Here is a 21026-nt window from a genome sequence, read left to right as displayed (position 1 = left end):
CTGAACCTCAATAACACCTACCAAGTCCAAACACACATATTTTAACTGTATTTTAGTGTAAAAAAATGGAACTACCCATTAAAACACAATTTTCAAAAGCGATTTTAATGTTTGAAAGTAATTTCTCTATGCGAGTATTTGTCCAAGGTCCATCTGAGGCTTATATGAGGCTTTAGTTGTTAGACAAGTTTACTTGATTTTTTTTTAGTGTTTGAGAACTAAATTCCACACTAAGAGAATTTTATAATAGAAAAACTGTAAACAAGTTGGAATATATCCACTTGTTCGATGTCTCACGCCGACTCTGGCATCACGTAGCGTCCTTCAGCTGTCACTTTGACAGAAAAAAGATGTTGTTCAGAGAGCAGTGAAAGCAGAAAGTCAAAGCGCTCTGGCATGTTTGAAGAGGAATCACTTGGGATGGACAACGACAGCGGTGGCAACAGATCCCTTAGTTGGAGCTCCTCGGAGAGTTTCCCTCTCCATGTGCTGGTGTCTCCAAAGCGTCAGGAAAATGCAGCGGACCTCTGTTTGATTAAAGTACCACAGTAGATCAAATATGCAGAGTGCTTCACTGTAGTCAGAGGTGTATCACTGAGATACCTGTGCACTGTGGCACTTCATGCCAACAAAGTGAAGAAGTTACTGAAGAAAGATGGAGATTTAAATGTCAGAATTGAAGGGAAGGGTGCAGAGGATAAAATGAGTATTGACTTTGATGCTATGGTTGTTCATTTAATGCTGCATAAGACAAGAAAAATATATACAGTACCTATAAATACCATTCATCCCTCTTGGAAGTTTTCCCCTTTTATCGCTTTTCAACATTGGTCAATTTAATTAGGCTTTTTGGACAAGAATTTACCTCCAAAATAACATAAAATAATTAAAAATATAAAATGTAAAATAGGTGATTGTATAAGCTTTCACCCTGGTGCAAGAAAGAAGTTAGTGAGGGCGGCCACCAAGACACCTATGACTCCTCTGAAGGAGTTACACCTGTGTTGAGCTAGGTGTAGCCAGTCATAACTAATTAATCTGAGTCATAGCTGTCTTGCTGGCCGCCCGAAATAGCCTCTTTCTTATAACTCCTTCAGTGAATCATAGGTGTCTTAGTGGCCTCCCTCGCTTGTCTCTCTCTTGTAATTCCTTCAGAGGAGTCATAAGCTTCTTGGTGGCCTCCTTCACTCATCTTTTTCTTGTAACTAATTCAGATCAGTGGAGTCATGGATGTCTTGATGGCCTCCCTCGTTAGTCTCTTTCTTGTCACTCCTTTGGAAGAGTCATAGGTGTCTTGGTGACCTCCTTCACTAGTCTCTTTCTTTTAATTACTTCAGAGGAGTCAAAGGCTTCTTGGTGGACCCCTTACTAGTCTTTTTCTTGTACCTCCTTCAGATGACTCATAGGTGTCTTGGTGGCCTCAATCACTTGTCTCTTTCTTAAAACTCCGTCAGTGGAGTCATAGCTGTCTTGGTGGCCTCCCTCACTCGTCTCTTTCTTATAACTCCTTCAGAGGAGTCATAGCTGTCTTGGTGGCCTCTCTCACTTTCTTGCATGGTCACCCAGGTCTAGTCAGGTTTACACGTGTCACATTTCTTCAATTTCTAAATTTTCTTGTATCATTCCCTGACTTATGCTTTTCAACAATCTGTTTTTTAAAGAAGTGTTTGTAGTGTCCTTTAGTCTTCATGGTGTTGTTTATCCAGGGATACTGATTCGCCAGTGAATGGACCTTCCAGATACCGTCGTCTTTATACTACAATTACTTACACACATTGACTGCACTCAGATTTCACTTCTAGCACCGTCTTCATCTGTCTTGAAGTAGTCACTTTAAACGGAGTGAATACTTCTACAATCCCCTATTTTACATTTTAAATTTGTTTAAATCTGTTTTCAGTTTGAGAGTCTTTGTTTATTTAGTTTTTGTTTTGCAAATTCTGTCAAAATTGACCATGATTCAATGTTGAAAAGCAGTAAAAGGCTAAAACTTCCAAAGGAGGTGAGTACTTTCTATAAGGGCGCTGTGTGAAATGGAGAAACTCTGGACTCTGGACTGAACAGGATCCCTGCTGAGATGTAACCAGAAGTCTTCATGTTTGATGTTGAGGCCAGAAAGTGACCAAACAAGAAGAATCTGCCCAGGTGGTGCAGTATGTTGTCCAGTAACTGCAAAGTTGGGAATTCAGACCTTGACAGCTCCAAAGGTGTTCTTGGGCAAAACTCTGAACCCCAAGTTGCCCCCAACATCCCTGAAAACCCAGCTTAAGTTAAAATGCACTATATAATTGTGAATCATTTACTATTCACATAATTTGTCAGACTAATGAAGCCTCAAAGTTGCCTCAGATAAACTTTGAAATGTATTTTTAAGTGGAAAACGCACCGAAAATGAATCCTATTAATCAATATAAATGAGAGATGTCATGACTGCAATTATTTCAGATTTGTTTTTGTCTAATGGTGTAATTCTCTCTGTCTTGAACTTTTTGAGTATATTTTGTCATGAATTAACGAGACAGGTTGAACATACTGATTGCTGCTGAGTCCACTGAGAATAGCCTCAGTGGATTTAAACCTCCACACCAAATGCTACACAAGCTTAGTGACTCAGCTGTAATGACTGCAATGACTTGATGACAATAATTCAGGATTTTTAAATTTTTTTTAAACACAGTTTTGGCCTGTTTTTTCACAGTAAAATGTAAATTAATATTTTTTTCCCTGAAATTTCATTAGATAGTATATGTAACTGAACAAAACAGGGTGAGTCTGTAAAACAATTGTTAAAACTGATTTTTCATTTTCCATTCCTTAATATATGTGATTTTTCTTTCAAATAACAGCAGTTATCTGTAAAATTACAATGCTTTTGCTGACTTAAATACAAAAAACTGTCATTTTATTGTCACCCACTGTTAAACAAATGACTATTCATAAAAATACAGATTCTTTGTTATTATTTAAATATTCTATGCATTATATATAACACATTTAATGTAAATTAATTTGATTTTACTAGAAAACAAGCACATTTTTTTAAAACAACAGCAACTTGTTTATCATTTTTCAATCCTTAATATACATAGTTAAGGCAAATATCTGTAAAATGACAATTATTTTGCTGATTTGAATACAATAAGAAATAGTGTAATTTCACTGTTAAATATAATACATTTTTTTTGTTGAGGACATTATGCACAGTTTTCTCCTGCTTTTTTGGGGGAATAACATGTAAATTACTATTTTTTTTGTGATTTTATTAGTTATCTGTAATTTATTTTTAAAAAGTGATCAAATCTGGAAAATATCTGTACAAAAGTGACAGTTAAAACATGTTAATTTGTTTTACAATGCAGTTTAGCTACATAGGAATGTCATTTTTGGGTGGAGAGTTCATGGTTCATTCTAGGTTCCCATTAAATTGTCCCAATGCACTTAGGAAATTGGGGATAATTTCACAGATTGAGGCTTTCAGACCTATTTCTGTCACCACATCCACTGATTTTATAATGTCAGACAGAAAATATCCTCCTTTAGAAACGTCTGCTATAACACAGAAGCCTCACAGTTGGTCGTCCAACACCAGCGTTAATATCTTCACTAAAACGTCCCATTTAGCATCTGCTAAGATAAAAGTAAATTTAGCCATTAACTGGTTCTGCTACGCTTTATATTCCTTCACCCTCTGCTTTAAAATCTGACGTTATCCTCTTCTCCAACTCCGCCACAGTCAGCTGACAGACAAAACCATCTGAAGAAGTCACTCAGTGGCGGCTAAATACTAGTTTTTATACACTATCAAATTCAATTATCTGGCAGCCCACTGTCTAGTCCATTAAGTGCTCGCTGGAGGAGGGAATCTGCGTTCGAGCACAGCTGTAAATGTGTTAAGAGCTTCGCCAGCATGTGGTACCAAAAGGCTTTATGGGTATTTTTTGCATCACGTCCACGGAGGGATCTATCAGCTGTGTTTAGGAGGCAGCAGATGGGAAACACCAGTTCATAAAAAGCAATTTACGGATGTATTAATTCTCTGATGTTGCACAATTTATGATCAAAACTTTATCCTAAAGCTGAAAACTTCTCAGTTTCTTCTTCTGACTGACGGGATCCTGCATGCAGACACAATTATCTGATGAAGAGAAGATAGTTTCAGCTCGTTCACACAGGAGTCTGAAGTGATTTTGAGCCTTTGTCTCTCTTCACATCGATATTAATTCAAGGACAGTTGTTGAGGACAAAGAGGTTCAATAAATCTCCCACTAATGTATGATAGCAGTGATTCAGCTGTGATTTTCTGCACGCCAAACTAACTCCAAATGACAATGACTGCCAATTATTTTGATTACAAACACACTGAAAATATGGCAGCTGCAAAAGGAGAAAGACGCACGACCTCTAGCTGCACGACTGGTCGACTTTCAGTGCAAAGAATTCAGAAATAATGAGACGAACGAAAATAAAATGTGGTGAAATCTCCTACAAAAACACCTCAGATTTAGGAAAGACATCATGGTTTTTTCCTTCTTACCTCAGATCCCTCTGAGTCTGAGCAGCCAGACTGGTATCAACAAAGCAGTAATGAAAAAAGGGTGAAATTAGACAAAAATAATCAGAAAAAAATGGAGAAATGATATGAAATGAAAATGTCTGCAGTGACCCAGAAAACCTCTCTCACCTTGGAATCCTCTGACTGGTAGCGACAAAAATCGAACCCAAAGAGCCAAACAAAGGCAGTTATTTTAAAAGATAAAGACAAGGTGAATTAGCAAAAACTAAAAAGGATTGTTTTTGTGCTGATGCATCCTACCCACCATGTTATCCTCCCCTTCATTGTCAGAGCCGGCCGGCTGGAGATTGTGTGGAAATAAAAACAAACAAATTACATAAAATGTGGGACAAAGAAAATGTGAGTGTAAAAGAGAAAACAAACACATGAGAAAAGAAAGCGGAGCTCTGCTGAGGTTTAGTAGGAATCTGGCTGCTGTGCTGCAGGTTTATTATGCTGCATTCACCAAAATAATTAACTAAATGAGACACTGATTTATGATAACTCTGCTGTGACTTTATACTCCAACCTTCAGTGATGGTAAATGCAGGTGATGCTGGTTACTGTGAGAAAGTCTCAGTGTTGTTGGTTTTTGTTCTGTCTTGTGCTTGTTCTCTAACCTTGTTATTTTCACCTTATAACAACAACATCCTCACAAAGACGGTTCAACACAGACTCCAAAGCTCATACTTCTATCATCAGACCCATTTGTCCACTTTAATATCGTACTATATATAAGTTCTCCAACAGGTATGAACATGCAGATCTAATATCACACCACACAATGCATGACCTTTGAAAGTAATGAATTCAGAAGCAGCTATTTTCATAACAGATCTGAGGGGATTTTACTGCAAATAAACTGTATAACCAAAAGTATACGGACATTATATCATTCATGCTTCATTCTTGGTCTCTTTCTTACAATAAAAATGAATCCAAATGCTGCAACACATGGATGAAGGCTTGCTTTCGATTTTAGTGCAAAAAATTCAAGGAAGACAATTGTCTGTTTCAAAGACGTGGTATTTTTCATTGTTCTAATTCATGCTTCCTTGTGTTCTCTCTCCACCACTGACTGACAAATCGCTCCCCCTTTGCCATCATGGAGCACTGCCCACAAATGCAGAGGACGAGGAGGCTTCAGAAGCACAGAGTGAAGTTTGCCTTCTCACACAAAACACAGATGCTGTGGCTTAGGTGGTCAAAGCACCTGTCTAGTAAACAGGAGATCCTGGGTTCAAATCCCAGCAGTACCTTTTCAGTGGCACTAAAACATCTGCAAATGGCAGACATCCAATAAAGGTGAACATGAGTTCTAGATTTGGACAAAGGTTACAGGGACTCCAGTCAACACTGGTCCTGTACTTAGTGTCTATGTATTCTAAACATACTGCCCTTGCAGCATAGACACAAGCTGTGCATTGCAGAGGGTCCACACACACTCTTGCAGACTTAAAATGACAATAATTATGTCACTCGAGATCCTCACTTACTAAATCTTTGACTGAACTCCCTAATGGACGGCCTCACGGACAGCTAGGACACCATAGACATGCTGATTAAAATGATTTTCCAACATAATTCAGTGTTTCTTTTGTTTTGACTCATGGAAATATTGTCAATTTGTGCACACAGAAGGTGCTGTGGCTTAGTTGGTTAAAGCGCCTGTTTAGTAAACAGGAGATCCTGGGTTCAAATCCCAGCAGTGCCTTTCAAGCAGTTCTACATTTTCAATAGCAGCATGATGAATCTTACAACCACATCCTCAGCATCCTCAACATGAACTCACACAGATTTGGACAGAGCCTACAAGGACCCTAGTGGGTCCCAACATATTTGCAGATGTGTAACACTTGTCTTATGCTATTTTTGTGCATCACATCTGCATTTATGTGTTTTGTACGTATTGTCCTTGTAGTTCAGACACAAGGCTGGACACGGATGTAGACAGAGGGGTCCACACATACTCTTGCAGAATTGGAGAGATGATATTTATGTGACATGGACCCTCACGTATTTGTGGATTCAAAAGGCATAAAGCTTTGGTGTCCAATTGTCCAGCATAATCCAGTATTTATTGGGTTTTGAGTCATGGAACTATTAATTACTAACAACCTAACCGAGGTGCTGTGGCTTAGTTGGTCAAAGCGCCTGTCTCGTAAACAGGAGATCCTGGGTTCAAATCCCAGCAGTGCCTTTTTAGCTAGTTTGTTTTGCCAATGGCAGACTCAGTAACTGTGCCTCTCTGTTGTAATTATGTCATGTGGACTCCACAGATAACAAAATTTCTATCTACACTATCAGGGCAGTAAGTATAGGATATATTGACACTGATCTACTGTAAAGAGTCCAGTAAGCAGACTCCAGCAAGAAGAAGGTAGTGTAAAATAAGTGTTATACATTAGCAAGAATGTTAGGGTCAGTCTGCCACGAACAAAACCAGCTAGCTGAAAAGGCACTACTGGGATTTGAACCCAGGATCTCCTGTTTACTAGACAGGCACTTTAACCAACTAAGCCACAGCGCCTCCTGAAGGATTAAAAGTCATCAGAGATCAAAATGAATCAGAACAACTTCCATATTCAGTTATTAAGAACTTGGAATTATCAAATATTTTACATTTTTCTTTGACAAAAAAAGACAGTTTCAGTAATTTCCATAGTTTATATTTAGAGCCCCTGGTTCACCACAAGCTGACAAGACTATAAAGCTATCTAAAGCAGGAAAGATCCTGCTAACCCCAACTCTTACCCAATCCTAGTTCTATCCTGAACCTGTAAAGCAAATCAAACATCCATGTGGTCTGTCAGAAAGTCACAATGCCCATCTTTCCCACAAATGTCCTCACTTCAGAGGTCTAAAACTCAAACTAGTTGTCCCAAAGACAGATGTACATGTATACCTACCCACATAATTAAGCTGTAAAGACACACGGCAGTATCACACCAGGTACTGCTGGGATTTGAACCCAAGATCTCCTGTTTACAAGGCAAGCACTTTGACCAACTAAGCCACAGCACCTCCTGGCTCCATAACTAGCCAATAGTTCCATGACTCAAAACCAATGAAACACTGGCTTATATTGGAAAATCAGTACGTTCAGCAATAGTCCACATGACCCCAGGTCTGTGAAAGCATGCGTGAACCCCCTCTGTGGATGTCCATGTGCAGCTCAGCAAATGTGGCCAGTGTAAAGCTTTGATTGTACTCCCTTATAGATGTGCACACAGGCAGCTGGGACACCACAAACTGCTTGATTAAAGCAATTTGGAATTGAAGGATTTTCAGGCCCTGTGGCTCAGTTGGTCACAGTGCCTGTCTTGTAAACAGGAGATCCTGGGTTCAAATCCCAGCAGTACCTTTTCAGAGAGTTACAGAATGATCAATCATGATTTGTGTTCAGTGACTTGCTGGAGGAGTCTTGATATCAAACTACACTCCTTGACAAACAAGGATTAGTTGTAGTTGGTTGATGTCACTACAGCAGTTTTGGAGTTTGCTCTAAAAATTCTATTAAATACAAACACAAAGGTTGTCTCCACATATTCTGTGCATGAACACCAGTGGCAGATTAGCTATGCAACTCTTGAGCTAAACATTATAATTCATGGAAGGGTTTGTGTTGACTTCATGAAATTTTCTGGCTTCGCTTAAGGTCAGAATTATAATTTATGATTCATTCCTATGTCTGTGACTATACAAGTGTTTTCTAGGTCTGTGCATGAATGGAACCAAGCCCCTTAAGTAGACTTAAATGGACTAGATAAGTAACATAACAGCAACAACTGGTCGATGGGTGTTTAAATCTGTCCATGTGTGTGTCTGCAAAGGGCTATAATCATGGGTTAAGACTTGATGCTATGGAGAAAACGATTTCTCTTTTGGCAGTGTGAAACACGACGCATTAGCCAAATGAAAAGCTGCCACGATTTCCCTGTTCTTCTGTGAAAGAAACTGCCGGAATGCAACGATCTCATCCAATGCCTTTGAAAACAACAAGAATACAAACAGGATCCAGGCCTCATCTCCCAACATCAGTGGTCCAACTCAATAGTGTGACTTAACGGGAGAAAATTCTTGCAGCCAACGTGAAAACGTTACTATTGAAAGCCTTAAAGAACCGCAGATTAATGCCCATTATTTTGGATCATTTTGGGTGTACACATTATTTTAGATGTTTGAAAAGCAACTGATCACAAGAATGGAAGATGAAATCAGTGGATCTTCTGGGATCACCTCAGATTTGAGAAACAAAATACTTTTTACCACAGCAGATTTTGGATTTTGGCAGAAAAATCACTGGTGTATCTGATAGCAATAACAAAAATGTAAAGCAGGTCTGAATTATTCACAAGATAAACCTGCGTGTGACACATCAAACCAGTCCAAGAATCCAAACCAAAGTGAGAAGTTTTAAGGTTTAAACAAGTCGACCCACCTCCTCGTCGCACTCGTCGGGTTCATCCTCGTTCTCCTTTTCAGGGAGCAGAAGCAGCACCGTAAAGAGCACAGCATTTTATTTACATAAATTATATCAGGAGGACGGAAAAACCAGAGTTTATTTCTGGGAGTTAAAACTGGGTGTCGAGGAACGAGGAGGAGGAGGAGGAGGAAGAGGAGGAGGTCTAAGATCTCTGGTTTATGATTAAATTGGGATCAGGCTAAAAATAGACAAACACACACTACTGGGTGGAAAAAAGGTTGGAAAAAGGTTCAGGTTGGTTTTTACTTTACTGGGATGTTTGTTTGGGAGGTTTATGTTGGAGGACCGATGGGGAAAAAGAGGACTGAGGTTAAACAATGAAGAAACATACCCTCTCCTCCTCAGCAGTTAACTGTAGAGAGAAAGACTCATTTTTTACTTAAATGAATAATTCTATACAATAAGTGTAGAAATTTCACCTTTTTTTCAAGCCCTTACCACATCTTTTGCACCTTTATCCCTCAGACAAGATTATCTATTTTTACCAGAACTTATTTTCAGAAATATAATAACAAGGACACTTTAATTCAAGCGAGAAAAGCTTTGTGAAGTGAATTTTCTTTTTTTTCTCTCCCCACATTGAATATGAAAGGTTACAAGAACACAAAAGCATTATTTCCATTTTCTAGGTTACTTTTTTTTAGCGCTTTAAACACTTCACCTACAATCACGGGATCAGGACAAAGAGAAAAATATGATGGCACATTAAATTCGACTCCGCTGCTTCTCCTTGTATCAACCGATGAACCCAAATACATATGAAATAGTTCCATTGCTGTAATTAGGTCACATCTGGAGGACGGTGTAGTGACACAAATTTAAGTATTTGAACATACCAAGAGAAAAAAAGGTGGATCATTAGTGCATTTCATCCTGCCCGTCCTATATTTTAGGCTTTTTGTCCTTTAAGTTCTTTTCAAAAGCTCCACTGAGCGTGAAGTCCTGACCGCTGTGCACCTATTTCAAGTTCTTGTTGCCAGTTTTTCATTTTTTAAACATTCTCAGTGAGTTTTTCTGACTCACATGAGTGACTCACGCTGTGTGTTACACCGGTGTTTGTCTTTCACATCACACTTCTTTCTCCCACAGAACTGAACATGAAATCCATGCTAAAACATCTTGTGAACACAGAGAATATCATGTACCTGCCTGTTAGCTCACGCTGCAGTCTCTTCATGACTGCCTTTTCAAAAATCGAAGGCCAAATAATTTACTAGAGCAGATGAAACTGAGATTCGCGTCATCGATTCTGGTTCTTTTTTGGATTATATCAAGCTTTTCGCAAAGAATGTTGGCTTCTAGTTTGACAGTAAAACCTCACCGCAAAGCTTTTACAATCCTGTTTTTATTATCTTAGAAATATCTTTAACAAATATCTTAACTTTTAAAGACAGAGAAACAACTTTACATGCTCTTATCTGGGCATGACTGTCATCTGAAAAATCTAAGGTCAAATAATTTACTTGATACTATTTTAGATTACATCAAGTACTGATGCACGATATTAAAATTTCTGGCCGATACCGATATATATTATTAACATTTCTGATATTGCAGATAACCGATATTACTGATGTTGATATTCAAACTTTGTTCGCACCAAAAAACAAGTATAAGTAAGCACTGTGACACTTTTAACCTGAACCACTCCTGTTTCAGCCTCTATTATGAGTCCAAGTATGTTGTAGAACAGCTTTTAAGATATTATTGGGCACCTTTATGGTCCTTTATTGCCCTTTTCCTCAGAAATTTTTTTTTCCCCATCTATTTCATTGACCGATGAAAAACTAAACGTGACAAAGTGTTGAAATCGGACAGATGTACTGGAGGAAATCAGGTCACTTCTTCAACTTTTTTCCAGAGCCTTTCCTGATTTTACTTCTTCTTAAAATGTCTTTTTTTCTCTTAAAAAAATGTTTGTACCACTTCCAACACTGAATTCTGCTTCCATCTGTATTTATTGTGCCGCCCTTGTGAAGCACTTTGGAGCTTGGATTTTGAAAAGTGCTCTATATATAAAGAATATTATTATTATTACTATGGCGGTGAAAACTGGCATTTTTCAGTCATGTGTAAGCCTTTCGACCTCGAACTAGAGAGACAAGACCTCACCGGGATGGGAAAAGAAAACCCAGCATCTGCGGGTTGAAATGAAAAACTTGCTGATTGAAATCTTGTGGTGTTTGTTGTGTGAACACCTGTTTAAACTCACCTGTTTTGCTCCCATCGACTCGAACATCTTCTCCAAAAGCACCCTCATCTGCTGGATGTTGTTCATCAGCACACAGGGCTGCAAGAAGGACAACGATGAGACAGTAAGAAAGTCAAGATAAAGAGAGCAAATGAATGAAAGAAGCAAAACAAACAAACCAAAAAGGACACGATGACAGAAAGATAAAAGGTCCAGACAAAGAGAAACCAACAGAGACAGAAGTTACAGGAGGGTGCAGCAGCAGCTAAAATATTAATCCACTCTGCAGAAGCAGAGATGAGGCTGGAGGAGGCCATCTCTGCAGCAGTACTCACTATCTTCTCCTTCTCGCAGTAGGAGGGGAAGCTCTTGGCCAGCAGGGCAGAATACTGCAGCAGCACTTTGGTGATTGTCTGCGGAGATAAGAACACACGGGACACGTTTGTTCTGAGAACTTTAGCAGCAGTGAAGCTCAACGCTGTTTTATTTGCTCCTTTAGTTTGGTCAGGTGAGAACGCTGCTGTTAAAAGCCTCGAATGTCATGATGGCGGAAGATGTGTGTCTCTGGGTTTTGCTGAAAAAAGCTGCAGGCAGTGATCAGAGAGCTTGTTCCAGATGAGGTCATGGATGATATAAGAAGTCAGATTAATTAGTTAGTGAGGTACGTGGAGCCTAAAGGCTGAATTTTCAACGTCAGAAACCCTTTTGACCTGCTATATCGCCATGGTAACTGATGCTGGACAGCTAACCTGCTGCAGAAAAGGTTCTGTACAGAGTTTGGGATTCAAATCGTCTTCATTTTACCATGTTCCCTCTGAGTGATTCTTCGATGAAGGAACAAGATCTGTCTTCAAACCAGTAGAGCTGTAACACCACTGTAACAGCTGTGCAGTTACAAGTGGTAAACTCTATGCAGTGTGTTGCCACGGGAACCTACAGGCATTCAGTTCATGAAATTGCAAAAATACATTGTTCTTGCTGGTCCTGGTTTGCTTTAAAGTGTTGGTGCTGCAGCTAACAGAACACAGATTAGACATTTGATTAGTCTATTGAGAATATTTAGTCAATTTCACTTGAATTTGGCCAAAAACTAAAGTGACTTCCACATATGAAGTGTGCATAAAGTGCATAACAGCACCTCTAATTTGGAGCTAAGTGGTTGAATTAAGAGTGGTAAAATAAATAGGCTGCATTCTGTTACATGATATTTTCCTTCAGTATTCCTCCCAGTAACATTTTTTGGACCTTTACTATCTGGCTGGGTGATATAACAACACACTGAATATTGCATAGCATGTTGGTCGCTGACATGTGTAAATACATGCAAAATCATAGAATCACTATATGAAAAAATCGTTAATGGTCTTCGATAGAAAACTAGTATGTTTTTAATTTCTTTGACAAGTACAGCTTAATGAGCTTTGAAAATTTAGAAAATTTTAAATTTGCTTGTTTGATCTACAAGTTGTTATGCAGACTCGCCCCATGTAACAACTTGTAGTGACGCATCGTCCTTTTATTGTGACTTATTGTCCTTTTATTGTGACTTATCGTCCTTTTATTGTGACTTATCGTCCTTTTATTGTGACTTATTGTCCTTTTATTGTGACTTATCGTCCTTTTATTGTGACTTATCGTCCTTTTATTGTGACTTATCGTCCTTTTAATTTGACCTATTGTCCTTTTAATTTAACCTGTTGTCCTTTTAATGTGACCTATTGTGCTTTTATTGTGACCTATTGTCCTTTTATTTTGACTTATCGTCTTTTTATTGTGACCTACTGTCCTTTTACTGTGACTTATCGACATTTGATTGTGACTTATCGTCCTTTTATTGTGACTTATCGTCCTTTTATTGTGACTTATTGCTCTATGTTTCACTGTTATGTTTAGCATTGTTGCTATAATCCGGCATATTTTTGTCTATCGCTTCTAAACAGACGTTCATTAATGTGCACTGTCCCTGTCAAATAAATAAATCAGTAAAAAATAAAATAACGGGCAATAAAATGTTTAATTTTAGTTGATAATAATTTTTACTACTTTTAATAGAGACCAAGAAGAACTGAAGGTTTAGTTTCATTGTAACTTAAATACTAAGCCACACAGGTAGTACGTTTAATATTAACACACAAATAAATTCATTAAATTGAAGAATTAATGTCACCTTGATCGTTTATTAGCCAGGGAGGGAGCACAGTTGGGGTTTGTTCATGCAAATAAAGTTTGTATTTTCGGTATGTGCTTTCATGGTCTGCATCCGACGCAGTTTTATGAAACAACTGCACCCTCGATCAAACAATTTAGGCGTCAACCAGGCCTGTTTTGTACCTTTTATTATCATTTTCTAACTAAACGTGCATGTTAAATCAGATATGTTTATGCAATGATGTGCTGTTTTCAAGATATTCCAGAAAAAAACTAAGAAAGGATTTAACAGAGAATTAAATCCACATGATGAAATTTGGTGAAAAAGAATGAATGTCGTTTTTCTTTACAACAAAAAACTCCAGAGGGAACTTTTAAGCATATCTGCGAGTTAATCTGTCCACTGTGAAGGAAACGTAGGGACAGGAATTGACAGAAACTGTGTCTATTCCTCCACAGGATCCTGAGTTCTCTGTGGAGTTTTCCCTACTTTGTGCTGAGTAAGCCAGATGGTATATTCATCCATTAAACATGATGTCTGCCGGCATTACTTAGTACAGTTTCCTCCAGTTGTTTGACTCTATCTGCACTTTTCTGCAGCTGCCTGTCTTTTATTGCATCGCACTCTTTTCCAAAATGAACTAGGACTGTTGTTGCCTGGATAAAAAATAAGAAGTGGGGTAACAAAGAGGGCAAAAACAGAGAAGAGAAGATGGAAATAAAGGTAGATAAAGATGTAAAAGTATGTGAGGATGCAGAAAAGACAAGCTGGGAAGCAATGAGATGGAAAGATAAAAAAACTAGAGCTGAGACGGGGAGGAGATGAAAAGGCGGAGGAGATGAACATGAGTGGAGCAGCAGAAAATGCAAAGCGAGTCGGGATTGGGGTCAGAGGGACGGACGGCTCAGAGTGATGGCTTACATTAGCCATTCTTTATTTAATGAGTCCAGCATCGATCCACACACACAAACACACCGACACACACCTTCCTCTGCAGATAAATGCTCTTAAGATTTAATGGCAGCGTCTAAAAGCAAAGCTTGAATCAAATTTAAGGAAAGAAAAATGTGATATCTAAGATTTCGGTTGCGTAACACAACGCCATTTGTGTTTTATGGTCCACAAACAAACACCTGAAGCTCATTAGTCAGAATCTCACAGGTACAAATGATTCAACAAAAGCTGAAAAAGAAGAGTTGTGTAAGTAGAGCTCAAGAGGGAGGGATTTTTTGGCAGAAAACACTCATCTCAGCATCAGTGAACACTTCATCTCCTCTTAAAAAGCTAAATCAGTTCAAGTGTGGTCACATGAATGAAGGCCTCTCTGTAGGAAGTTTTCTACACACAAAAGACTTTGGAAAGAAAAAGCTCAAACTTTCAAACAAAAGCTAAACTTCTTTAAAAAAGAAAAACTGTTATTCTAATAATCTTAAAAAATGGTTTAGAAAAGCAGAAATTTGACTTAATTCATATTTACAGGATGTTTATATGTTGAAACTCTAAAAAAAAAAAGCCAAACAAACAGGCCCTAAAAATATGTGGAGTGTGTTCTGAACAACTGTAATTTTTTCTGAATAATTTACTGCTATGTTCCCTGTTTTGTGAAATTATTGGCAATAACTAATAAAGTCACAGAAAAAAAACATTTATTTACAAGCTAACTGTAAAAACAACTATATTTATTGGATTTAAATTTAGTAAAAATACTATTATTTTACAGATAATTGTTATTATTTTAATCTCCAAAGACCTGAGCTTTGGTTGGGCTTGCATTTTAGATTTCTTCTAGTTATCTGGGATAAAGAGTAACCGATAAATATAATAATCGGATAATAACTAATATCTGATTACAGAAAAAAGGGATTAATATACATACAGGCCAAAACTGTATACAATGGTTACATTAAAATCTGCATTTTTACAAATTATAATTCATTCTTTTTCTTTAACATTTGACAACAAAATTCTACTTTTTTTTACTGTATTTATATCAGCAAAAAATAAGCTTCTTTTACAAATATTTTGTCTTATTTGAGAAAATGTATAAAGGATTGAAAAACGGTAAATTTTTTTTTGGCAAACTGTTATTTTAAAGATTTTTTCCTGTTTCATTAAATTATAGATCATATGTAGTAAAATCACAGAAAAAAAAGGATTATTTTACATGCTCACTGTTAAAAAACAAATTAGACTATTTTTGCATTGTTCTCTATTTAAATAAGCCAAAATGAAAAAAAAATCAGATATTTATTATTAATTGCAATATTAATACATTAAGAATTAAAAAATGGCAACAACAAAAAAGTTATTTTACAGATTTTTCCCTGTTTTGCAAAATTACAGATAATATCTAATAAGATCCGAAAAAAACGATTAGTGTATAATGGAACTGTATTTATTTTTGTCTTTTTAAAATAATAATAATAATAATAATAATAATAATAATAATAATAATAATAATAATAATAATAATAATAATAATAATAATAATAATAACTATTATTTATTTATTTATTACACAGTTTTTAAATGTATTTTTTCTGTCACCCTCCCTGACAGATTTTTTTAATTAAACCCTGGTGCACTAAAATAAACAGTTAGCCACAGCAGTGCAGCCAGTGTAAAAATTCAGTCTGGCTACTAATGTATGTGACAAACACGACATCTGCTTATGCTTGTGTTTACATAGCAAAACCAATTAATTGAGTAAACAAGCACACCCATGTCTACAGAGATCCACTGCTCAGTGAAACCTGATGTGAAGCCTGTTTTTGTGTCACATGTCTCACCTTGGCGAAGCGCCGGTTGTAGTGGGCCACCACGGCCGGGTCGGGACAGTCCAGTTTCTTGATGATCTCGAAGCTCTGGTTGAGTTGGGTGAAGATGTCGACCACCGAGCTGGAGAACAGCGCGTGCTCGGACGTCTGCTGGAACTGCGAGTGGAAAAAGCAGAAGATAAAATGCTAAATTACTGAGCTCCAAGAGTCATCTGCACTGAAATGTTGCTCATCTGGGAATCAGATCATGTGCTCCCTTCAGAAAAGTCATCAGCTAAATGGATCAAATTGAAATGTAAATGGCGTCCAGAGGGTTGGTGTGGTGGATGGGGGTAGTTAAGACAACCAGGTTACATATTTCACAAGTGACGGGCTCCTGGAAGTCTCTCCTACCCTTATAAACCTACAGTATGTACAGTAGATCTATAACAGGTTCCTTAAGAGCCAAAGGAGACCAATGAGCACATAACAGTTCCTCAATAAAGTGTGCCTCTAATGGATTCTTCTTTAAAATCCATGAGTCCTGACATCTGGCTACTCCAATAAAACAGAAGCAGAGGATATAACATATGCTGTAAAATATACTATTTGTTTAGAGGATTTTCTGTTGGTAAATATGTAGAAACACCCTGAAACTCTGATCCTGTTTAAAAGGTATGCTGCCTTTTAAACATCTTGAAAATTACACCATATATCAGAGCAAGAGAAAATACAAAGAAAAAATGTCATAAAATCACTTCATTCTGCATGGCTCATTCAGAAAATTATTAGATTCTGGTTAAAAAAAAAAAAAAAAAATCTGAGCATTGTTGGAAAGTGGCAAAGAGAAAGCCACTGTTAGTTTGCCAGAAGGTATGTGAAGTCAACTAGAATATTCTTTGGTCTGATGACACCAAAAAAGCTTTCCGACAATCAAACTAGACGTTTAGAGGATTGCACACACTGCATACATTAAACACACCATCCCCACCATGAACCATGGTGGCGGCAGCATCATGATGTGAAGCATGGTGGTGGCAGCATTATGATGTGAAGCACGGTGGTGGCAGCATCATGATGTGAAGCATGGTGGTGGCAGCATCATGATGTGAAGCACGGTGGTGGCAGCATCATGATGTGAAGCATGGTGGTGGCAGCATCATGATGTGAAGCATGGTGGTGGCAGCATCATGATGTGAAGCACGGTGGTGGCAGCATTATGATGTGAAGCACGGTGGTGGCAGCATCATGATATGAAGCATGGTGGTGGCAGCATCATGATGTGAAGCATGGTGGTGGCATCATCATGATGTGAAGCATGGTGGTGGCAGCATTATGATGTGAAGCACGGTGGTGGCAGCATCATGATGTGAAGCATGGTGGTGGCAGCATTATGATGTGAAGCATGGTGGTGGCAGCATTATGATGTGAAGCATGGTGGTGGCAGCATCATGATATGAAGCATGGTGGTGGCAGCATCATGATGTGAAGCATGGTGGTGGCAGCATTATGATGTGAAGCACGGTGGTGGCAGCATTATGATGTGAAGCATGGTGGTGGCAGCATCATGATGTGAAGCACGGTGGTGGCAGCATCATGATGTGAAGCACGGTGGTGGCAGCATTATGATGTGAAGCACGGTGGTGGCAGCATTATGATGTGAAGCACGGTGGTGGCAGCATCATGATGTGAAGCATGGTGGTGGCAGCATCATGATGTGAAGCATGGTGGTGGCAGCATCATGATATGAAGCATGGTGGTGGCAGCATCATGATGTGAAGCATGGTGGTGGCATCATCATGATGTGAAGCATGGTGGTGGCAGCATTATGATGTGAAGCATGGTGGTGGCAGCATCATGATGTGAAGCAACTTTCTTTCTTTTTTCTTGCATTTTTGAAGTCCATAAAACTAATTTCTGAGTCCTCTCTCTTTCTTCATGATTAAGCTGTTTCCATAGAGATGCAGGACTTTATATATTGCAGTGAGAAATGAGGCCATAGTGAGGATAAAGGTGAGCAAAACACGTGTAGCGGCTGCATCCTTTTAGGAATCCAGTAAATGAAGCTAACGCTGGTGTCTGCTGCCACATGGTGTAGTTGACTCACTGCAACATTTATCCAACAGTCTGTTAGTGTGTAGCAAGTTTTGAGCTTTTCTGCTGCTGCTGTTCATCCACCTGTAAGCTCAGAGTCTGTTCTCTCCTTTTGTGTTGTAGCTTTATAATTCCTGGTGGGCACAGCTGGGCGTTTCCATGGTAGCAGCAAGGTCAGAGTCAAGATGCTAAAGATAAATGCAGCACATTTTCTGCATTCATATATTGTTTAAAGAGATTTAACCATAATTTTGTTAATTCCTCTTGGCCTGCTTATCATTTGAGTTTGAGTCACCAATGCAGCTTCTTTTAATACAGGCACACATTACTGGGAGATAACTTGGTAACCTGAATGCCATACAAATGTACCAAATCTGCAAAATAAGAAGGTTGGGCAGCTATAAAAGTTAAAACACGCACATAAAACTCTCTAAGCTCAAGTGAAGCTGCAGATTCAGTGGCTACTTATTTGCAGGTTCATCACCCAAAGCCACCTTTCCCCCCATTATATTCATGTTAGGCTTCAGAGTGAGGTTTAGGTCATGACACTAATTTAAATATACATGCAGGAGGACATTTTTGCAAAATATAAAGATCAGACTTCACAACCATTCAACACGCTTGCCTCAAAATGCTTTTTTAAAAAAAAAAAAAAAAATATTCCTGTGACCAGTTTTCTGTCAGCATGAGGGTAAAATACACAACACCAGGCAGGTGGTATTAATGTTGTGGCTTATCGTTATAGTTTAACTTATTTGTGTTGCTTATTTGAACTCTTTTGAGATTAAAATCTCTTTTGAAAGGGACACGAGGCCAAGTACATTATTTATAGTCACAAATATTAATAACAATGAAATGAAATGATTAATTAAATAGATATAATTCTTGTGACTAAAGATGAAACGACCACAACTGAGATGAATTTGTAGAGCAGTAAATTATTTAATCTATTGCACAGAGATGTATGAAAAATAGCTTGTAGAAGTTGCAAAAACATAAATAGGCCCAATCAAATAGCCAATTTATAGCATGTAGAGAGCTCATTTTTCCCAAAGGAGGAAACTCTTTCCTCTCTATTGATGTCCAATAACGCCAAACACAAACCATTTTAACTAGATATTATTTAAAAAAAAAAAAAAAAAAAAAAACATTTAGAAAATCTGCGCTCCTAAAGTCAACTTAGAAACCAGCAGTGACAAGTTTTTGGTTGAACTGCAAGCAGTGTTTCCTCAGAGTACAGAGGAGATAACAAGAGAGAGTGAGAGGAAAGTAAAACATACTGGATCAATGAAATACAAACAACAATCAAAAAATGACTTACAGATGAGCAAGTTGTTGGAAGATAAATCTTTCTAAAGTTGTTGCACAGTGAAAAACTGTTTGTAGAAGTTGCAAAAATGCAAATAGACCCATTCGAACAGCTAATTTATAGAAAGTAGAGCTCATTTTCCCCCAAAGTAGCAAACTCTTTCCTCTCTATTGGTGTCCAATAACGTCAAGAACAAACAATTTTAACTAGATATTGTTAAAAATAACAATAAAAATTCTGCGCTCTTAAATGAAACTGAGAAACTCAGTTGCGACCAGCATTAGCAAACAAGTTTTTGGTTGAACTGCAGGCAGTGTTTCCACAGAGGAGATGACAAGAGATAAAACATACTGGATCAATAAAATCTACACTACCATTCAAAAGTTTGGGGTCCTTATTTTTGAAAGAAAGCGCATTTTTTTTCAATGAAGATAACATGAAATGAATGATAAATCCAGTCTAGACATTGTTAATGTGATAAATGATTATTCTAGCAGGAAACAGCTGATTTTTAATGGAATATCTCCATAGGGGTACAGAGGAACATTTCCAGCAACCATCACTCCTGTGTTCTAATGCTACATTGTGTTAGCTAATGGTGTTGAAAGGCTCATTGATGATTAGAAAACCCTTGTGCAGTTATGTTAGCACATGAAAACATGAAATTGCCTGGGTGATCCCAAACTTTTGAACAGTAGTGTATACAACATGAATCAAAAATGATTCACAGAGGAGCAAGTTGTTGGAAGATAAATCAAGAGTTGTTGCACAGTGAAAAACAGTTTGTAGAAGTTGCAAAAATGCAAATAGACCCATTCGAATAGCCAATTTATAGCATGTGGAGAGCCCATTTTTCCCCAAAGTAGCAAACTCTTTCCTCTCTATTGGTGTCTGATAATGATAAAATGGAGAAAATAGAAAACAGTGTGCATGTGGCACAACCCCATGAGCATGACTGAAGATAACTGCATGTACAGACCACAGAAACAGAAAAACAACCTCTTCATCTCCCCTTTAGGGTGAAAATTAACTCATAAAGTTTGCTGGTCTGAAGGCGGGCCTTAATTTGGCTTCTGTGCCCACTGTAGTGTAAAAACAGACACTTCTCTAATGACCAATATAAACATTTGGGGAGCCTCAAAATGAATTAATGAACAGTCGCTGTGTTCAGTGACCACAAAGTTTTTTCTTCAGAACAAACTTTCGTGTCTAAAAAAGCTCCCTGAAGATAAAGTGCAGCTCTGGGACCAGCAGCAGGAGGTTCAGAGACAAGACTTGTCCATCATTCAGGTAATCTGGGACCAGGTTTCCAAAATAAGAGCCCTGCCTCAGCTGAATGAACTCATCGATCCATGAGAGTCTGAACTAAAGGTCACGAGACTGAAGCTGTCTTTCATTGTGTTGTTGGATGTCAGTGTGGCAGGAAGTTAACCTTGATTACTATCAGGGTGCTTCACTACAGGCTGCTGCTGGAAGACACAAATGCTCA

The 21026-nt window shown here is 38.0% G+C and overlaps 1 protein-coding gene and 6 non-coding genes across 12 annotated transcripts in view; 4 read left to right on the top strand and 3 right to left on the bottom strand.

Moving 5' to 3' along the window:
* LOC111565599 (protein unc-13 homolog B-like) overlaps window positions 1–21026 on the bottom strand; it is a 279044-nt gene that overhangs the window by 36285 nt on the left and 221733 nt on the right. For 5 of the 6 annotated variants that reach the window (XM_055011381.1, XM_055011382.1, XM_055011384.1 and 2 more), the window contains 8 exons: window positions 16168–16311; window positions 11565–11642; window positions 11251–11328; window positions 9370–9390; window positions 8994–9029; window positions 4818–4853; window positions 4682–4696; window positions 4535–4564 (listed from right to left, as the gene is read on the bottom strand). In XM_055011381.1, coding sequence (XP_054867356.1) covers window positions 4535–4564; window positions 4682–4696; window positions 4818–4853; window positions 8994–9029; window positions 9370–9390; window positions 11251–11328; window positions 11565–11642; window positions 16168–16311 — 438 coding nt within the window. The remainder of the gene's footprint in view (window positions 1–4534; window positions 4565–4681; window positions 4697–4817; window positions 4854–8993; window positions 9030–9369; window positions 9391–11250; window positions 11329–11564; window positions 11643–16167; window positions 16312–21026) is intronic. The other variant, XM_055011386.1, reaches the window with a different exon arrangement.
* Window positions 5738–5811, top strand: trnat-agu (transfer RNA threonine (anticodon AGU)). The gene has a single exon. It is a non-coding gene; the product is annotated as a tRNA-Thr (tRNA).
* On the top strand, window positions 6193–6266 carry trnat-agu (transfer RNA threonine (anticodon AGU)). Its single transcript has one exon. It is a non-coding gene; the product is annotated as a tRNA-Thr (tRNA).
* Window positions 6679–6752, top strand: trnat-cgu (transfer RNA threonine (anticodon CGU)). Its single transcript has one exon. It is a non-coding gene; the product is annotated as a tRNA-Thr (tRNA).
* Window positions 7009–7082, bottom strand: trnat-agu (transfer RNA threonine (anticodon AGU)). Its single transcript has one exon. It is a non-coding gene; the product is annotated as a tRNA-Thr (tRNA).
* On the bottom strand, window positions 7503–7576 carry trnat-ugu (transfer RNA threonine (anticodon UGU)). The gene has a single exon. It is a non-coding gene; the product is annotated as a tRNA-Thr (tRNA).
* Window positions 7843–7916, top strand: trnat-ugu (transfer RNA threonine (anticodon UGU)). Its single transcript has one exon. It is a non-coding gene; the product is annotated as a tRNA-Thr (tRNA).

Source organism: Amphiprion ocellaris, chromosome 6 (genome assembly GCF_022539595.1).
Source record: "Amphiprion ocellaris isolate individual 3 ecotype Okinawa chromosome 6, ASM2253959v1, whole genome shotgun sequence".
In the NCBI taxonomy this organism is placed as follows: Eukaryota; Metazoa; Chordata; class Actinopteri; family Pomacentridae; genus Amphiprion; species Amphiprion ocellaris.
The sequence above is the reverse complement of the archived record's forward strand: the minus strand, read 5'-3'. Positions and strand labels throughout refer to the sequence as shown.